At 34.7% G+C, this 18,936-nt stretch overlaps 1 protein-coding gene across 2 annotated transcripts in view; it reads right to left on the bottom strand.

The window, feature by feature from the left end:
• LOC144433800 (sterol regulatory element-binding protein cleavage-activating protein-like) overlaps positions 1-18,523 on the bottom strand; it is a 37,224-nt gene extending 18,701 nt beyond the window's left edge. The window contains exons 1-5 of one of the 2 annotated variants that reach the window (XM_078122166.1): positions 18,424-18,523; positions 9,808-9,977; positions 5,515-5,677; positions 2,448-2,605; positions 1,064-1,272 (exon numbers count right to left, since the gene is read on the bottom strand). In XM_078122166.1, the coding sequence (XP_077978292.1) occupies positions 1,064-1,272; positions 2,448-2,605; positions 5,515-5,677; positions 9,808-9,926 (649 nt within the window). In that variant the 5' untranslated portion in view covers positions 9,927-9,977; positions 18,424-18,523. Of the gene's footprint in view, positions 1-1,063; positions 1,273-2,447; positions 2,606-5,514; positions 5,678-9,807; positions 9,978-17,280; positions 17,391-18,423 lie in introns of those variants that run through there. The other variant, XM_078122165.1, reaches the window with a different exon arrangement.
• Between the last annotated feature and the right edge of the window lie 413 nt (positions 18,524-18,936).

Genomic DNA, 18,936 nt, shown 5'->3' with positions numbered 1-18,936 from the left:
GCCGACTAGGTTTGGACATAACAACTTACAAGACTAGGTTAGCACATAACATAACTACACTTGGATTGTACAGCAGGGTTAGTGAGTACATAGTCTAGTCCCTATACAGAGAGTCTGGTGACTTTATACTAGAGTGTCACTTGACATCATTACGTTGATAATGTCCACTCAGAGACCACAATTGCATCCAGACTAGTTAGTACACAGTGGTTGGTGGGTGGAGCTGTCTCTGCATACATTCCATATAGATGACATTATGTATACAAACTGAGTCATCTAGTCTTTAAGTATAGGTTTGTTTGGAACTGGACCTTGAGCTTAAACCCATCTGAACTATGTCCTATCTTTACAAAGACATTTCACAATACTACAGAGCTCTACTCTAAACTTTATAGAGTATAGCCTTGAATTCTAGCTTTGAGTCCAGCCTCTCCTTGTAAACCACAGAAACGACTATTGTGTCTGAAATGAAGGTATGGTCCCAGACTACCTTGAATTCATGTTGTTCTCCTTTAAAAAGTATAATGTGAAATTCCCAGCCGGGACGTGAGTTCTGGACTCAATAGAGAATTTATCTTCCCTACACTACAATAGCTTTACTCAAGGACTTGCTTATTGTCACACGAATGTCAGACTAGTACTGGTACTAGTTGAAAACCATAGAAGTTCATGATAAAATGTAAATTCAATGCTGTGGTTATATACAAATGCATGGCCAGGTCACACTAGTGACTACATACATCACTTTGAAGAAAACTCTATGAATTTTTGATGACCAGGTCCATGTACCAAAAAGAGCAATATTCTTATTAGCATATATAAGTTGCCAATAGTGTACTAATGATACCATACACTATAGACAAGAGGCCAGCAAAGAATACCTGTCAAAAAAATTCCAGCTTCCTTTTGAATTTTTCAACATTTTACTGACTACCTTTAAATAATTCTCAATTAACTTTTACAAATATTTCCACCAACTTTTCAAGATTTTCAACATGGAGTAAAACCAGCTAAAACCATAGCAATGCTCACTGCCCTATCTCATGGACTATCTTTTACATACCTTTGAGATTTGGTGAGTAATCAATGGTAGTTCCCTGGTGTTTATAAATACTTTGTATAAGATCTCCATCACTAACAAATTGTTCCTTATCATTCTGCCATATAAGGGCAGGCGACATCATTAGGCAGTCGTGGCTTGGAAGGACATTTTTACTTTGGTACTTTGGCAACGGTTCCATAACATAGTAACAAAAACTCCGCACTGTAAGACTGAAATATGGAATGATATCAAGATTGTGACACTTAGTTCACGGGGGAACGCTACTCTAGGAAATAAAAGCATTTTCTTAAACTTTGGGTTCCACAGAGTCATTCATAATTTCACATCACATATATTTTGCGTAATCAATTGCATAATCAGTTATCATTGATTTGAAACGTGAAATTGAAACTATAGTACTGTAGTTCACCTCTGCTGTTCTAACATTGGTCTACGGTTGTCTCTCAAGACTTAGCAGACATACATGTACATATTTATTAGATGCACACTGAATATTCATGACTAGGAATTATGTGATGTAAAATCATGAAGTGAGTATGAAAGTTACGAAAATATATCTATTTCCTGGAGTGGTGTTCCCTTTTAATAAACACACATCGATCAGGAAATTTACATTCATTTTGACAGTTGAAAAAGCTTGAAGAAGTTGAGGGCCATAATATACGGTATACAGGTACATTTGTAATATTCCATCTTTTGAACAGAAAATCATCGACGAAGGTTTTCCAAAACATAGCACAAGCACCAAAAGTATGAATACGAAATTTAGAGATTGCTTTATGCCAATTTCACAATTTATCAAAAAATGAGTTGTATAAATATGATGAAATATTAAAGTGACAGTCAACCATTAACCAGTCACAAACAAAAAAATTGTAAGTCAACAACTTTTTAACATACATAAGATACTGTATTGTAAAATAGAGTTAGCTGCTAACAGGAACTTGTACCAAGAGGCCAATTTGATGTATATCACAGACACACAACAATTTCCTGGTATCCCTGTATCCTTTATTTCAGTTATTATGGTGACCAGACTAGTCCTCTGTTAGTCTAGTTCCTGTACAGTATTTATACCTGTGGTTAGAATCACAGGCTGGTCATCCAGACTAGCCTTCTGTGAGCCAGTACAGTTTTGATGCACTATTAGTATTAACGCATAATTTCATGCGACACATCAAAATTTGATACAATGTGGTAAGTCATAAGAGACTATGTTTTTGATATTTTGGCAAAGAATATAATTAAAACACTGTGTTTCATTACAGTACACACAAGTGTGCACATAAAATTCTCAATAATGTCTACTAAATTATATCTATAAGTTGGTTCCCACAAACCAATAATTTCATATAAATTTTGAATTCATAATTTTCACACTTACCTATTGTTGTATTTATATTCATTGATATCATTTACCAATTTAAAAATTTTAGAAAGAGGGGCTCGGAAAGCATCAGTGGTGATGAGAGTGGGTTGCCATGGTGATACCACAGCTTTGATGTTGATTTGTTGTATAAAAGCAAAAGGTGGACCATCAAACTGAAAAAAGAGCATATAATACAGAATTAGGAATATGCATTACAAATCATCAAATGCAGCGTTTTTTGCAAAGCTTTCGGAGAACCCTGGGACAAAAAAGAAGGAAATTTGGTAAAACTGGCAGTTTTCCTATATAAATTCTACTGATAATGCTGATGTGGAACTACTGGTAAACTGACTTGGAACATAGGTAGACTTCATCATACATACTGCTTAGAACAAAAACACTGAAACATTTATAAAATCTCAATAATAATTTCAATATTTGTAGAATATAGAATGGAATTCAATCTATTTGATGTAGATTTGAAGGCAGATTCATTGCTTGGTTGTGATACTTTGCTTATGCATACTGTAAGGGCATTCAATTCATTGATGTTTGCTTGTCTGCAAGCATTGGATTTAGCCTTTCCCCTTCTCGATACCAAGAAGGGAAAGCCAAGCCAATAGTCTTTAAGAATAATAGACCATTTTATGCCACTCTATCAGCCAGCATAATTTGTATCTGACAGGCTGCCAATGCCGATAAACAAGCTAAATTATTTGTCCATATTTTTGTATGCCCTTGGGGAGGATATGATAAGTTTATTGACTGTTAGATCATTGAACCTTATTATTATTACATGTATATATTGAAGTTGAGATCATTCACCTTTGAATGGTTGAAAGCTGTCCAAATAGCCAAGATTGTCAGACAGTGTCTGTCTGTCTGTCTATTTGTTTTGTCTGTCTCTGTATGTATGTATGTATGTATGTATGTATGTATGTATGTATGTATGTATGTATGTATGTATGTATGTATGTATGTATGTATGTATGTATGTATGTATGTATGTACGTACGTACGTACATACGTACGTACGTACGTACGTCTTTATGTGTGTATGTATGTGTGCACATATGCATGTGGTTGTGAATAAGTGTGTGTGTATAAGTGTGCACATATTGTCTGTATGGATGGATTGCTGTGCATCTTTATATCTAGTCTGTGATCTGACTACCTCCATTCCTATATCATGAAATCAGTATTGCCCATTAGACAGCTTCAATTCGACACTAAATACCTGAATACACGTACACTGTGCAATACATATGTCTATCTAAACATGTTTGCTACAACACACTCTCTTACAGCTAACGCTGTCAATACTAGATGTCTCCTAACCCTAGACACAGACAGCATTATTGCATACGAGTTAAGATTTGACTTTTTATCTCATTTCTTTGATTTCAGACAGGGTTTAGTGTATCCATACAACTGTGACAGGAGCACCCATTATGATAACAGTGAGATTACAGATTAACCTAACAAATGATGGCTGACCTCAAAATCAATAGGCAACAGCGAAGAGATTATACTTTTTAGCAACACTACAATCTTTTGATACATGTCTAGACATCAAAATCTAATATATTTTGAAGATAGTTTCCTGAGCAAAGAGCATTTTGCTGGAAATGTCATGGATTACAGCTGCAATTGTGTACTCATAGAGTCATATATTGTCAGTAACAATATCTGGGATTGCAATGTTGCTGAAAGCACTTATACACACACAGTACTTTCTTATGCTTCAGGAAAAAGCACTTACACAAGAAGATCTCTCTTTATCTTGCAAATTGTTACCCTAAATTTGAGGGTTTTTTCTTCTAAGGAATGACCTCTGTATAATGACAAGGATTATTGTGGGGCTGTAATTTAAGGTATTAAAAGCCATGCTGTGTGGTCAATGAGTGTCCTGAATGGATATTAGTTTCAGAACTTATTAACAGGACTCCCTAGTTTGTGTAATTATTACATATGCTAGTCAATGACCATTTCAGCAACATACCACCCTCTGAAAGGTTTCTTGTGGTCAGGCCACTCAATACATGTAGTTGTCAATGGCTATGCTCTGCCCTTAAAACTTACCTATTTCAATCTTAACTCTCACTCACTTACACACTTCTTTCTACATCCTTCCATGCTTTCAAATTGTTTCTCTGTATCATTTAATCTTGTTAGTAGTTCTGTGTCTGGTCTGGAGCTCTCTCCGGGAAAACAGACACATTATACATTCGCTTTATTCATGTTATTATTATGTTAAATTTTGTTCTATCATTACTAGAATGGGACAGTGACTTAGTTTATGACAAAAATCATAGGCTTCATTCACTGAAACATAGTAAAGAATAACATTGATACAACTGTATAAAAATATCAACAAATATCTTCTACTAACTTTTCAAGGCATTGTACCCAAACCTTATAACTTACAACACTAATGTAATTTACAGTAAACATTGAAGCTCAAAATCTTGGACAGAAATACAACTCGGAAAACATTCATCAAAATTTGAAGCAGACAGGTTGGAAACAATGTTCCAAAAACTGAGACAAAGAGAGCAAATGATGTGAATTCTATACATCAACTTCAATATAAGACTGGCCATTGTCCTTCTATCTCCTGTATCCCTCTAGCACACCCCTCCCTAATTTCCTAACCCGTGCATGCGTGCGTGTATGAATACATGTCCTATTAGTCCTGTATAGAGTTCTATGGGTCAAATAGGGTCAACTAGAACAAGAAGTTCACCTTACCAGTGTGCTTATTTTTTTTAGGGTTTTTTTCTTTTTAGATTTTTTTATTAACACTTATTCAACAGCACAAAGACAAAACCAATGAAGGGAGACAACACAGCTAACGAAAAGCCCAAAGCATGACAGAGTGGAAGAAAAAAATGTAATGAAAACTGTTATAGTATGCCTATAGTAAAGTATTTGTATGGTATTGACCAAGAAATCGAATGATTGTTATTTTCAACACACACCTAGGTGGTAAAATTCTACTCCATGTACATGTTAGGAGTACTGTCCCAAAATAACCCTTGTACAAAAGCACATTTTTCATGGCTTTGGGATGTGTCCTTACCCAATTTGGTATAGAAGTGCCACCAAAATCAACAGTGCTTTTATCTGTGGGTGGTTCGGTTGGTTTATTTTCATCATTCCTGAGTGGAATACTGTACTCTTTGACTGGTGTGGAAAATTCCAGTGGTGCATATCCTGGCAACGGTAGATTTACCAATGGATAACTACAGGGAATTAAAAGAAATCACATCAATATGACACGGCTACATATAATTACAAGCGACCTATCGGTCAGAATAGCTCCGCTGTTTTTTTTTTTAATTTAATTTTTTATTTTGGTGACATGTAGAAGTGGTTCAGGTCTTCACTATGCAGTTTTGTTTTAGTGATGCAATAAAGTGGTTAGTGGTTTCATATGATGTCTCACTATAAAACACATTTTACACAGAAGTTGGTAATGTATTGTACTTTTATACCATAGTCACCATTTTATAACAAAAATCTACTGTTATGAAAAATTGCACAAAATCTCAGAAAAAAATGACTGGGAAATGCACACAAGAAAAAGAAAAAAAGAGGATTTTGAGGTTGGCTATAAATAATTCCAGTGTCTTACAGCTGTAACCCTGGAAAATTTTAATGATGAATGAAATAAACTAGGGATCTAAAATAATTTTGAGGCAATTTGAATTTCAATTTTCTAACAAATTTACAAAGTCAACAACATTCAACTTGTACTAGTTGTGGTAGATATATATAGGGAAGAAATGTATTAATCGCCATCTTAGTTTCCGTACGGCGACAATCTCAAGTTAAGTACCCGGAAGAGAGTCATTCTCAGCCATACGTTACAGTGGTAACACTCGTTCATGTTCGGTTACCTTTCACAAAGAAAACACAACGAAATGCTTGAAATGATCTTTTTTTTTATTTCTTTTCATCACAACAACAAAATCTGCGTGATTGATCAAAAGTGTTGTAAACTAAACCAGAAAGAATTATCGGACTGGCTAAACTTCCCGATGAACTGGAGTAAGGTCCTACTACTTCCAAGTAAGCCTCGATAGTACTATAGTACGTGAGAAAATCGTCTCAAACTAGCGATACAACTTTCAAAATATAACTTGACATGTCTTCATTTGTTAGAGTTATACAATTCAAGACGGGTTTTCACTCGAAAACAACAATTCTGTGAATAATGACACTCTGAACGCAGCGATTTCTCGGACGATGTTACCACTGTAACGTATGGCTGACAACGACTTGCTTCCGGGTTAGTCCCTCGTGCATACGGGTGGATTGTCGGCGATTAACACATACATCGTCTGATATTTTAATTCACAGTGTTTCTTGTGACCGGCGCCTGTCAGCAGACTCTGCCATTTTTTTCATCATTCCATTGTATTTAAACCTTGTACTTGACATTTCGCAATATTTATAATTCTCAACAAAATACCTCAACATGCCTCACTTCGCTCGTACTCAAAGCAGCCCCGCGCGGTATGATCACTGACACTGATGACATGATGAGAGAGAACCTTTTCGGATTTACATGTAAAACGGGGAAAGATACGCAAAACATAATGCAAAGTCTAAAGCCAAATTAAAGTTGTAATTATTTTAATTATTTTTACTTGCCAAATATTTGCATTTTGGAAAGGCAAGACACGTTCATGTCGTTTAACTTTACATGTGAACTGTCGGCCATAACTTCAACCGCATGTCTGGCATGCCCTTCCTTACGCAAGTTGTCTGAATTCTGGTTCACTGTCATTCCAAATTGCACGACAATATAGAATTAACCACAAGTTACATGTTATCTGAAAACATCACACTTTTATAGTGGGTCTGAAGTGTGATTTTAGTGAGTACCAAGAACGTCCTGTGTTGATACTCAAGATGCTTGCTGTGGAAAATCGCTCGGTCAAATGAGGTCACCTTCAGCTTCTGGTCGAATCAGGATAGAGTATGCAAATGAGGATGTTGCGGACTGATTTGAAGTTTACAACCCTGTTTCGAACAAACGCTTGTCATTTGGGCGCCCAATGCGTAGAATTATGACTATAGCACATATTACATCGTTTGTTTGACGTCAATAGTGTCTTTTGAAAAGTGGCAGTTTACTTAAAGTCTCGTCGACTGATTTCCAATATGGCGTCGGTCATTATGCTCATTAACATATTCATTTTTTTTTCAAATTACAAAAAAAAAATCATAAAAAATAAAAATGAGGATGTGCTGACTTGAAATTAACAAATCTGAGTAAGCTACCCCCTGCGCATCAACACGCCAGATATCAAAGCAATCTAATAAGAGGTTTTCAAGGAGTTGATGAAAATGACATTTTATGAAAAAAAATCATAAAAAATTGAAAATGGCACAGATCAACTTGGCATGAACAAATCTGAATAGCCTCCCCCCAGGGAACATGCACACCAAATATCGAAGAATTCCGACTGTCACTTCCGGAGTAGATAGTAAAAATATAAAAGTTTGACGGACACCTATGAATCACTCTACTCTCTATACCTCAATACCCACCTATACCTAAAGCTACGCTTTCAGCTTTCGCTGACAGCGGAGCTAATAAGCCACTGAATGTTTATATTGCTCATATTATCAGGTGTACTTTGTGTTACCATGAAACTAAATGAGACACACAGATTGGGAGGTGTACATGAGATCTGTTTAGGTTTGTATGGTAGTTCTGTCAATGTAATTGTAGTACAGAATACAACATTGAGTTGAATAATGATGTAAATCTCAGACTCACTGAATATACGTATAGTCTACAGGCTATCCATGACTTTGAGTCTCAAGATCTCCCAAGAAGGGATATGAAGCCATGGATACCCTCTAGATTACATTGAGAATGACATTTTAAAAATACAAGCTACAGGCATTTATGTAATATATATACGTATATACATATATGTGTGTATGTATACACATATATGTATATGTATACACACATACACATATATGTACTACAATATATGCATGTGCATCATATTTATGTAAATTTAAAATGCATGTTCATAACCATGTCAATGCCAAACTCTGTATACTGTTTAATACACACAAGATAACACTCAGTACACTCTAATACCAAATTTAGTCTTACAAAAGTAGATTTTGAAAAAAATATACCCATGCAGTGTTTTGAGTACTCTAATCCTATTCAGTTTAATAATAGTACAGATTTAATAACACAAGCTGTTTTTTTTAATACTAGTTGGAAAACATATGGTTACATCAAGGTTTTCACATCATAAATCTGTCTAATAACACCATATGTTGATATGACTCAACCCATAGCTTATTGCACTATTTAGTCTACAATGTCTTACATTTAGGACATTTTCAAGGGATAATTGAAGTCCTTGATACAGACCAATTTGGTTTACCAAGGCTTGTCACTGTCTCAGTATCTCATGCCTACCTCTTACCGTGTTTCCAATCACGGTATGAATGACAAACTACTGCAACATATTGTTGATACATTACCAAAATGGGTCCGTGTCTTAGTAGGGTCAGATCAATGATATGTCGCAATTGTGTACATCATTACTGATAACTTCAATTGTAATAAATTTCAAATTTGGCACCTCTTACATTTACCAAGGTTTGTTGTAACTTGTCTAATACATCACTCTGTACATCTAGCCATGATAACATCTAACGATAGACTAAGTTTATTTGCAACAATGAGCTAGTGAGACCGGGACAAATCTCTGGACTAACTTTGGTTCAAAACAAGTCAGATATTGCAGCCATTTAAAAACCACACTAAAATGGATTTATAATACTAGCAGGCCGTAAATGGAGATACTTCTTTTCCTTTTTTTTTTGGAAAACCTGTTCTTGGTTTCTTATCCACTAGGACCGATCCAAATGTCTAAGTTAAAGATATACAGCAGAGTTGCATGAGTGCTGAGTGGTATATACTACTGATATAACAGCTCTAATTGTGATGACTTGATGATGTAGATTATACAACTGCATCCCTACCTCTTATTACTGTGGTAATTGAACCTTTGTGGTTTACTAAGATAGACACAAACTAAAACTATTGCAAAAAAACCCGTCTAGATGAGACTAGTTTCAGTTTGCAAAAAAATTTATGATTTGTGACCAGTCTAAGATGGCAAACAAATGGCAAATGTTTTATGTACCCTTACACACTACTCACATCAGGTCACATCGAAATGATTGATCAGTTGTCAAGGCAACATGGCATTAAAAAAGGCAGGTATATGTATACATGAGTGTGCAACAAAAAGCTTCAATCTCAATGTAAGATGAACAAACTTTGGAATTCATATCATTGAGTGTATTAATTGTTATCACTCACCTGCATATGATGGCAACAAATATGGTGAAAACTATCATGAGGAACGGATGACTTGAACAGAACAAGCCATGATAGTAATACACACTGGACACCAAACTTCTCAGTTTCTGTGTTGCCATTTCAGATGTAATATCTTCTTAATTAATACTTCTGTGTTAGCTTATAGTAATCTGAAAAATAAACAGAAATTCATTTTTTTAATTGAAGAACATTAGCGGTACATTAGCATAAAATATTTCACCCAAACTTGAAAAATTTACTTGCAATTTTCAAGTTTGCATTATCTGAAACATTGTATTTTACCCAAACCTCAAAAAAATATTTAAATTTATTCAGATTTTTCCTCCATTATCTGAAACCTGGAACAATAATAATAATTACACAAAAAGTAAAGACAATTGAAAATGAAACTGTTGTAAAATCCTATGTAATATCCATACAAATGTACGTAAAAGGTATTTTTACAAGATTTGTTCACTGAACCTATATGATAACTATGATTTTCTCTCGCTGCCAGTCGGACTACATGACATATTGTTGTTCTACCCACATTGGTCTGCTTTTTGAGTGCTGGTTGACAGTGTGTCATGACATGTCCTACATAATATACCACCTACCCACAAGCAGTCCATGAAATCGTCCAAATATTAGAAGTACAGATTTTTTTTACAACCATACCACTAGAAATTCACATTTTAGTTGATACAATATATGGTACACACATTTTTAATGTTACATGTAATATATGTAAATCTGATTCTCTGTAAAGATATATTATTTTAAAATATTACAAGAACTTTGACAGACAGATTGGTGACTACATGAAGTACATTCATAGTATGGTCACAAAACCAGCATATTTGATTTTACATGATGTAATCTCTCTCAAATTTAAAAAGCCATATCACCATGGAGTTCTCTATACAATGAAAAAATTATTACTGAATCTTACCATCCCCATTGTCATTAAAATTACCATACTTCACAATGCAGTTAATCATTAATAATTAATGGCAAAAATTCCCCAGAAATAGAATATCGTTATAAATCATTACAGTGACTGACAAACAAAAGTAACCAACACAAACACTAGTATATGTGTGCAAACACTAGTATACCTGTGAGTGTGACAACAAGCCTAGAATCGATTTAGGAATTGCCTCTATGCATTCTGAATACCAATAACTGTATAGTCTAGTTCTTATACACCTCCACTGACAGTGGTAATAGTTAGGGGCCACATTGGCATCCAGCCTAATAACTGTACCAAATGCGTACCCTGATTTGATTTTGTCCACCGCTTTCAACACACGTTTTTACACTGAGAGTACAATGTAGTCAACGAATGGGAGAGTAAACCAGTTGGTGATAGTATAGTAACAGAGGAGCATTACATGTAAGTGGTGGTCTAATGAAACCCTACCTCCCAGATTGGATTACAAGAATCTTGTATGCAGGTACACAGAATGTTCGACCTTGCCCCAATGATTGCAATGATACAACCCAATCTGATTATCGTTGATGATTGTTTCTGTCCTGTTCTTATGAAATAGGATTAAAATGAAACTGCCAGTCAGACTTATAAGGTCACACAGCACACACATGCTGTACTGCAACATACTACAGGGTAGTCTTGTCATACTGTCAAACAGAACAGAATGGATTCTAGGACCCATCACCATGCTATGTTGGAACCAGTGTGCCCTCTAATGATAGACAAATTTTGTTGCGAATCAAAATGAGAAAAACTGGCATTTCTTGTGAGTCACCACATAGTAAGAGATTAATTTTGGTGTATCACTAGAAATTGTGTGTGCCAGTGGCACATCAAATTAGCTTAGAGGGTACACTGATTGGAACACACTTTAGACTTTGTTCCTGCTGTGAAACAACAGAATACAGGCTACACTAGTCTAGAGGCTATCTGTGACTTTGATATTTTTTTTCTTTTTTCATTTAGATCTTTTATCTGTTTTCTTCTGGATCAGGATTCAAAGCCTCTACACTAACACTAAGCTAGCCCTAACTAAGCCTACAACCCATCGCCATGATGCAAAACACACTTTAGATTTCGTCTGTTCGTACTGTGTCACAGAAGAGAATCATGAATGCATTCTATACTATAGTACAGCTGGACCTACAGTGTTGCTGGGAACCTATCAATCAAAAATCTTTTTATTGTCCAACTGCACATTAATAAAACAAGGCTTTGCATAAACCACAGACCGATTTGTCTTTACCTTAACTTGCACTACAACATCGATTATCTACTAATCACATAATGCTACCTTTGTATAAATATAGCAAATGTACATAACTGACCTCATGAGTCCAAGAATGGGATCAGATAAATGTATCAGAAACAGGACAAAAAAAGTATGTGCAGTAACATTAACTTTACATTATGACAGTGAGATGAACATGTACTCTACTACAATAACTATACCTTCATCCGGGCAAATGTTCTAACATATTCGCATATTCTTAAATTACAATGAACGTATACTGTGTCTGATGACTAGCTAATAGCATGAACTATCTAATCTGCAAAATGCATGCTCTAACCACATGGCTGTGATTGTCCCGTACTATTGCATCAGCCAGAAACTGAGAAAGCCATCTAATTAATAAGAGATGGAATATAGTCCACTAGGTCAGTGAGGCAATATGTCAACATACACACTGACATTTCTATGAACCTATTCATATAGGAATAGAAACAAGGCAGGACTTGAAGACATTAATCACTAACAACAAACACACAAAATGAAAAGAAATCATGTGCAGAAACACAATTATCTCATTCTGGATACTTGTACAAATACACTTTGTTGTACACTCCATTATTCCTTAAATAAAGAAAATATAGTTAATGTAGATCTAATAAGTATTCGTTTATCCAGGGCTGGGTTGCACACAATGTGCATTGAAACAAGGGTAGAATACTTTGACTCCAGCTGCTTGACTCTATTGTTAGTGTACTTGTACTTCATCTAGACAACATATGTTGTCAACAGCCAGTATCCATATAGATAGCCTGGAAGATTCCATGTGAATGTGGGTTTTGAATTCGTTATTTCCCCATCAATATTCAAAATCCCCATTTGTCTGGATTCTCGGCTGCCATAAAGATAAAAGACACATTCAAAATAGGAAACTGTAAGTTTAACACAGATAAAGGATGGATAGAATCATGTATCCACATGAAGCGTTGCAGACTGTCTTGTTTCGTCTTGTACTAGCTAAGTAGTGATAGTCAGTCAAATGATTACTGATTTGGTCATTGGAACCTATAGTCTTCATTGTGTACATACATTACACACTTTCAATTTACATGTATACATACAACATGTACATCCATCCATCCATCTATCCAGCCAGACACAGACATACAATAGCTTTGGTGGCCAACCTCTCCTTGTAGTCGAAAACTCCACGGAAAGGACTATCGTGTCTTGAATTGGAGTACGGTCCCAGACTTAGACATACACTGTATCACTGTTAGGTCTTTCTAATCACTGACAATATGAATTCTAGACACAAAGTGGTTCTTCATACTACAACACATGTAGTACATGTACGTGTACATGCAGTGAATTCTGGATGACAATTTGACTAATGACAACCTTTCACTCCACACGTCAATTTTGACCCCTATAAATCCTGTGATTGATGTAGTTAATTCAGAATTGAGGTTTCATTTATATATGTTGAGTGCTGCACGATTAAAGAAATGACAAATGGAAGAACACGTTTCAAATAAAATTCTGTCCTTACTAGTTTACCATTACAATAGTGACATCTTTTAATCATAGTTTGGGTTGTAATAGATATGAAATACTGCTATTTTTTGTGAAAGACTCTGATGTGGACTGGAGGAATGGTACTTTGAATCTGTGCTATATGACAGGAGCAGCAGCTTAGTATTTCTACAATAACTTACAAACACAATAGTGATGAAGATGATTGAAGGGATTCCTGGTTAGAGTGTGAACTAGTAGGAATTTACACCAACATTTACTAAACATTATCAATAAATTGAATAATCTTGTATGTACTCTCATAATTCATTCATACATATTCATGTTATTTGTCAGTTTTTTTTCTAGATTACTGATGTTTGCAGATACAACATTCAGGCCACACTATCAGCTATGTTTTAGAAGCCTGATAGAGCTGAACAACAGGACGACTGTGATCCACAGTCGACTACGTCACCATCATATCTAACAGTCTGAACATTATGGCAAGTTCCACTATAACAACAAAAGACATAGCAATAAATTGTCAACATTTACCAAACTTATGTGATATTTTTTGACCTCCCACATATAATCATCAATCATTACATAAATTATAATTCTGTAAATATTGATAAAACAAAGTACATAAAACATTTATTGTCAAACATACAAAATTACTATAAATACGTTTTTAGACTTATATGCCTGTACTTTCACTGACTATTGAGTGATTACAATGTTACAAATTGTTATTGCTATACCTGTCAAACTTTACAACACTGTTGAGTAAAATCATTTTTACAAAGCCCAGTTCCCTCTTAAATAGTCACCACCAAAGCTGTCATAACATACAGGTTGTTTACATTTGTGTCATGAATATTAATACTTTATAGTCCCAATGCACAACATGTAGTGTACACAGATACACATATATCTACAAAACATCTTCAAACACATGAATATTCTCTTTCTCCCTAAGGAATATTTGTTTGCGCACAACTAAGTACAAGTTGGGAGAAAGAGGATTTATGAGTGACAATACAAATATATGTAGTAATAGACTTTAGTGTATAACACAACCTTTGTGGTTTGCTACAGTTTTATCAGATTTATGGAAATATGTTGTGTGACTAATTTCTGGAAGAATTAAGACATTAAATTAAACGAAAAAGCAAAGTTTAAGCAGAGCAGGATTCTAGAACAGTCTGCATCCTGAAAATCACATCAGTAAGTAAACCTTTCGAAGTAAAAGTATACTGAAGACCAAGTCTAGTTTTGTTTGTAGTTAGTCTAATGTTATATATGGTATCGAATCTGATGACCGCTCCTTCAGTTTCCGTGACACTGAATCTCAAAATGACTCAATACCATGGGTAGCTCTAGACTAACAGGTACTAGTGTATTGTACATGAATGGTATAAAACAGTCAGCACATGGCCCTTCACTCTGAACTCAGTATACAATATAAACTTTTATACTTATAACATCATCCTTGTTATGATATCTTTAGTTTTCTGTATACTCATAGAGATTATGTAAGTCATTCATTCACTGTTTGCATGTTACAGTGCAGGTATTGTGGTCAATTATGATGAATATCTAAATTATGTACAGAATGCTACATACATGAATTTATATTAATAATAATAATAGGCACATAATTAGGTCATACAAATGAATATCTGAATCATCACTTTTGTTTGAATTAAATACATAACTTTAATAAAAGAATGAGAAATTATGACATTTCTACAACAGAAATTTACATATTTCCATTCTGGTATACTATTAAATCACGTTTCCAAAAAATATCATCAAATTCATTTTAGACACTCTTATATTCTCCCAAGTAAAATTATTATCAAAATTTGTGACTGAATTTGGAGTACTGACATAAAATTAACGTCTGCTTTATCACACAAAAATGTATATTTTCCTCATTTTATAATGCTATTGAAGTGGGCGTGTTTGGTGGGTGTGTCTAGAGCTAGGAATATATAGCTAGAATTTACCAGTTGCACATTCATCTATACATGCCCTTGATTGAAATATGTTGAAGGCAAAGTGAAATTTTTCTTTTATCTTTGTTGAGATTAATTGGCAAATGCTAACAGTGTAACACATAACAACAATGATTGAGACAATTCCTTAGTAGATTGTAAGTCAGAAAGGGTTCATATAAAATGCCAACTTGTTTATACCAAGGACAACTCTTAAATTACAGAAGTGTGCGGTTTGGGTTCACATAGTGGTCATATGTATAAATAATCACTCTACAAGTTACCTACACCAAGTAATATAACATTAATGTACCCAGTACCTAGCAAAACAAGAGTAAACAAATACGCCTACCAATGTATATTGTACCTTAGATTCATTTCAAACCTGTGTCAATTTAATTATGGCATAATTTTGTGATTTTAAACAATATAGTCCCTATATGATACTGTTACAATTTACACCTCTACTCACCACATTGCATCCAGACTAATGTACTCAGTAAGACTTGCTCTCAGTAACTGGCCTCCAGACTAATGGACTGGGGAAGACTCACTCTCATTACTGCCTTCATACACCTGTCATTATTTTTAATTTGGACTAATTTGATAGCTAGCTGTACACTTATGTGTAATCTACTATTATGATATACCATCCATGATTACATTAGACTAAGTACATATCCTCAATTTGAAAGAGCTTGGTGAAGCCAGTGACTGAGAATGTGTCTAAATTACAGTGCACTTCTAGCTCTTAGTAATACTGCTTTAATATGAAGAGGTTGGTATCACTGACTACATGGTACACTACAAGTCACATTATACCATACACATAGTTATTGAACAGTAAATATTATATACCTTGGTCATTCTCATATTCTACATCAGGACAACCCGTGTCTACATCACTGGTTTCGCGGTGCTCAAAATACGAGTCAAAACATTCCAAATCATCATTATTGTTTCAATTTTTAAAAATAAATTATCCTTGCTTGAAGAGTTATAACTATATCATTCCCTAATATCTTTCTTCATTCAACCAGAAAATTCTTGTGACCTAAGGGTCTTCCACAACTCTCCTATCGACTCGTAGTGACAAGGTCTCTACGGTCACTTGTATTTTCCTTGGATGAACAAAGAAAAATATTGGGAACAATATCTTCAAGTATCTGTACATATTTGTACAAAAACACAACATGTACAATCATAACAAACCTACATGTACATGTACTAACTTACTGTACAACATGAATCCAGGGCAATATTCTATTTGAGTAGTTTATCAGTATCATTTTTACCAGTAATCAAAATCCTAAGTTTCATACTTTAATTTCAAAACTTTTGATTTCTAAAATCTTAAAAATTTACTTACATGCATGTTAGTTTCTCTTCCTGATATTGGTCAGAAAATGATAGTTCCTGATTGAAAAGATCTGATGAAGGGTTTTACTTTCATGCACCTATTACTCAATCAACATGATTACATGTATTTTTATATAACATAGCTGACTGTTCTCTACACAAAAACGACATTAAAACATTTTCATACATCTTTGTATGTGGAAAATGTCGCGATCTCAAGTTATATAGCAACTTGTTTCATGGTACACAAGGAAAAAAACACAGAAGGAAATGTCAAAGTAATAGAACTTTCTTTCCTAGTTTACCTTGAAAGTTGTTTCTTATTTTAAGATATGAACAAGTTTAGGCTTGATACATGTACACATACCTACCTGGTAAATATTATCAAATGACAAGGCAAAATGGTTGAAGTGTGAATTCTTGTTAAAAAAACCTACAGGCTCATTCTGCCATCACTTCTTCTATCTACACTCCTTTGCTAGTAAAGTTGTAAGTTTGAGGTGAACATTGCTACATAATTTATGTTCATTTGCATTGTCTACTAGTGAAAGTACAAAGAAAGAACATTTTGTGTTTCAATTGAGTGTAACCATTGACGTCATTACACAATTGTACTTTGATTATTTGGAGTTATATTTATACCCTCAAACTATGAAGTCACTGGTGGTGAGATCAGATCGGATGAGTCATCACTACCGGCTCTTTTACATATAACAGTGATACCGTCCAAAACAAAAAACATAAACATTCCGTCATTGCTCACCTGACCAACGGTGTCATTTTACATTTCAAGTTAATGGTATCTATCAAAATATTTACATGCATGGCTACTGTGTACAGTATGAGTATTATACATCTCAGTGTTTTGTCGAGATGGCAAAAAACACGGATTGACGAAAGCAACCATGGCCCTCTGACATTACTTTAAAAGTAACAGATGGCCAGACACATACCACCAGGATATTCCTACCATTGAATACTTTTAGTTTTTACTAGTTCATCTATGTATACTGTATCTGTTGAGTGAGTGATAACTTCAGCTTTTAATCATTCCATGGGTGATCTTTACAACTTTCCACGAGGGCATGCATGGTCGGGACAATCATTAATAGAAGTGAAATGTTCATAGGTCACTTCTCGAATTATTGACAATGCCTAATAGAATAATGGGCAGTTCCTAGTAGTAATAACTGCTGGCAGATAAATAGTACCTTCGCAATTTTATCTTACTTTTCCCCACCAGGGAATATGGGAAGTTTACACAAATTTAAACCGTATCGCAAGTCTACAAACTGATACTTGAGTTCCAGGATATCTTTCATCAGATACATGTGTCACAATATTACCTTACAACTGACAGACATGGTAATGATTTACCGTGCTACAGGAATGCCAGAAAAGTCATTAGTTCCATCTCAATATTGATCACGTTGCGTTAAACAGCTACACTAACCTGTGGACGGCATAAACACCCACAATAATATCACACAAGATTGCTATATAATACTACCTACCATATTGAAGTCTTCGTGTTTCATATTTTCAGGTCAATTATTTTTTTCGTCCTGACAAACGAGATCCATGCGTATCCCTGTGAAGTCCGCCATTTTGCTATTATTACCCAGGGTGCAATGCCATCGTGATAACAGGGCAGGGAACTTAGTCTTGGTTTCCCAGACTCGCGAATATGTTGGAAGTAATGACTCCTTTATACGGTATGGGATGTTTGAAAAGAATTGTACAAAACTTAAAATATGATAATAACATAATCAAATATAGAAATGACAAATGATTTTTTTAAATTTTAAATAAAGCTCCTGAGATTGTCGTACTTCGAAGGTACTGGTAAAGTGTAAACATCAAACATTAACAAATCCTGTATTAGGAAAGTTATACTTTTATACCTTATAGGGTAAAAGAAAGTGTTTTTTTTTTATAAATTGCAGATAAGAATATTGAGCTTTTGAACTCTGTCCTGACTCACAGTCCTCATCAGAATGACAAATTGAATAGTTATAGTTGACCTC

The sequence above is a fragment of the Glandiceps talaboti genome, chromosome 4 (genome assembly GCF_964340395.1).
Source record: "Glandiceps talaboti chromosome 4, keGlaTala1.1, whole genome shotgun sequence".
NCBI lineage: Eukaryota > Metazoa > Hemichordata > Enteropneusta > Spengelidae > Glandiceps > Glandiceps talaboti.
This window is presented reverse-complemented; position numbering and strand designations above follow the sequence as displayed.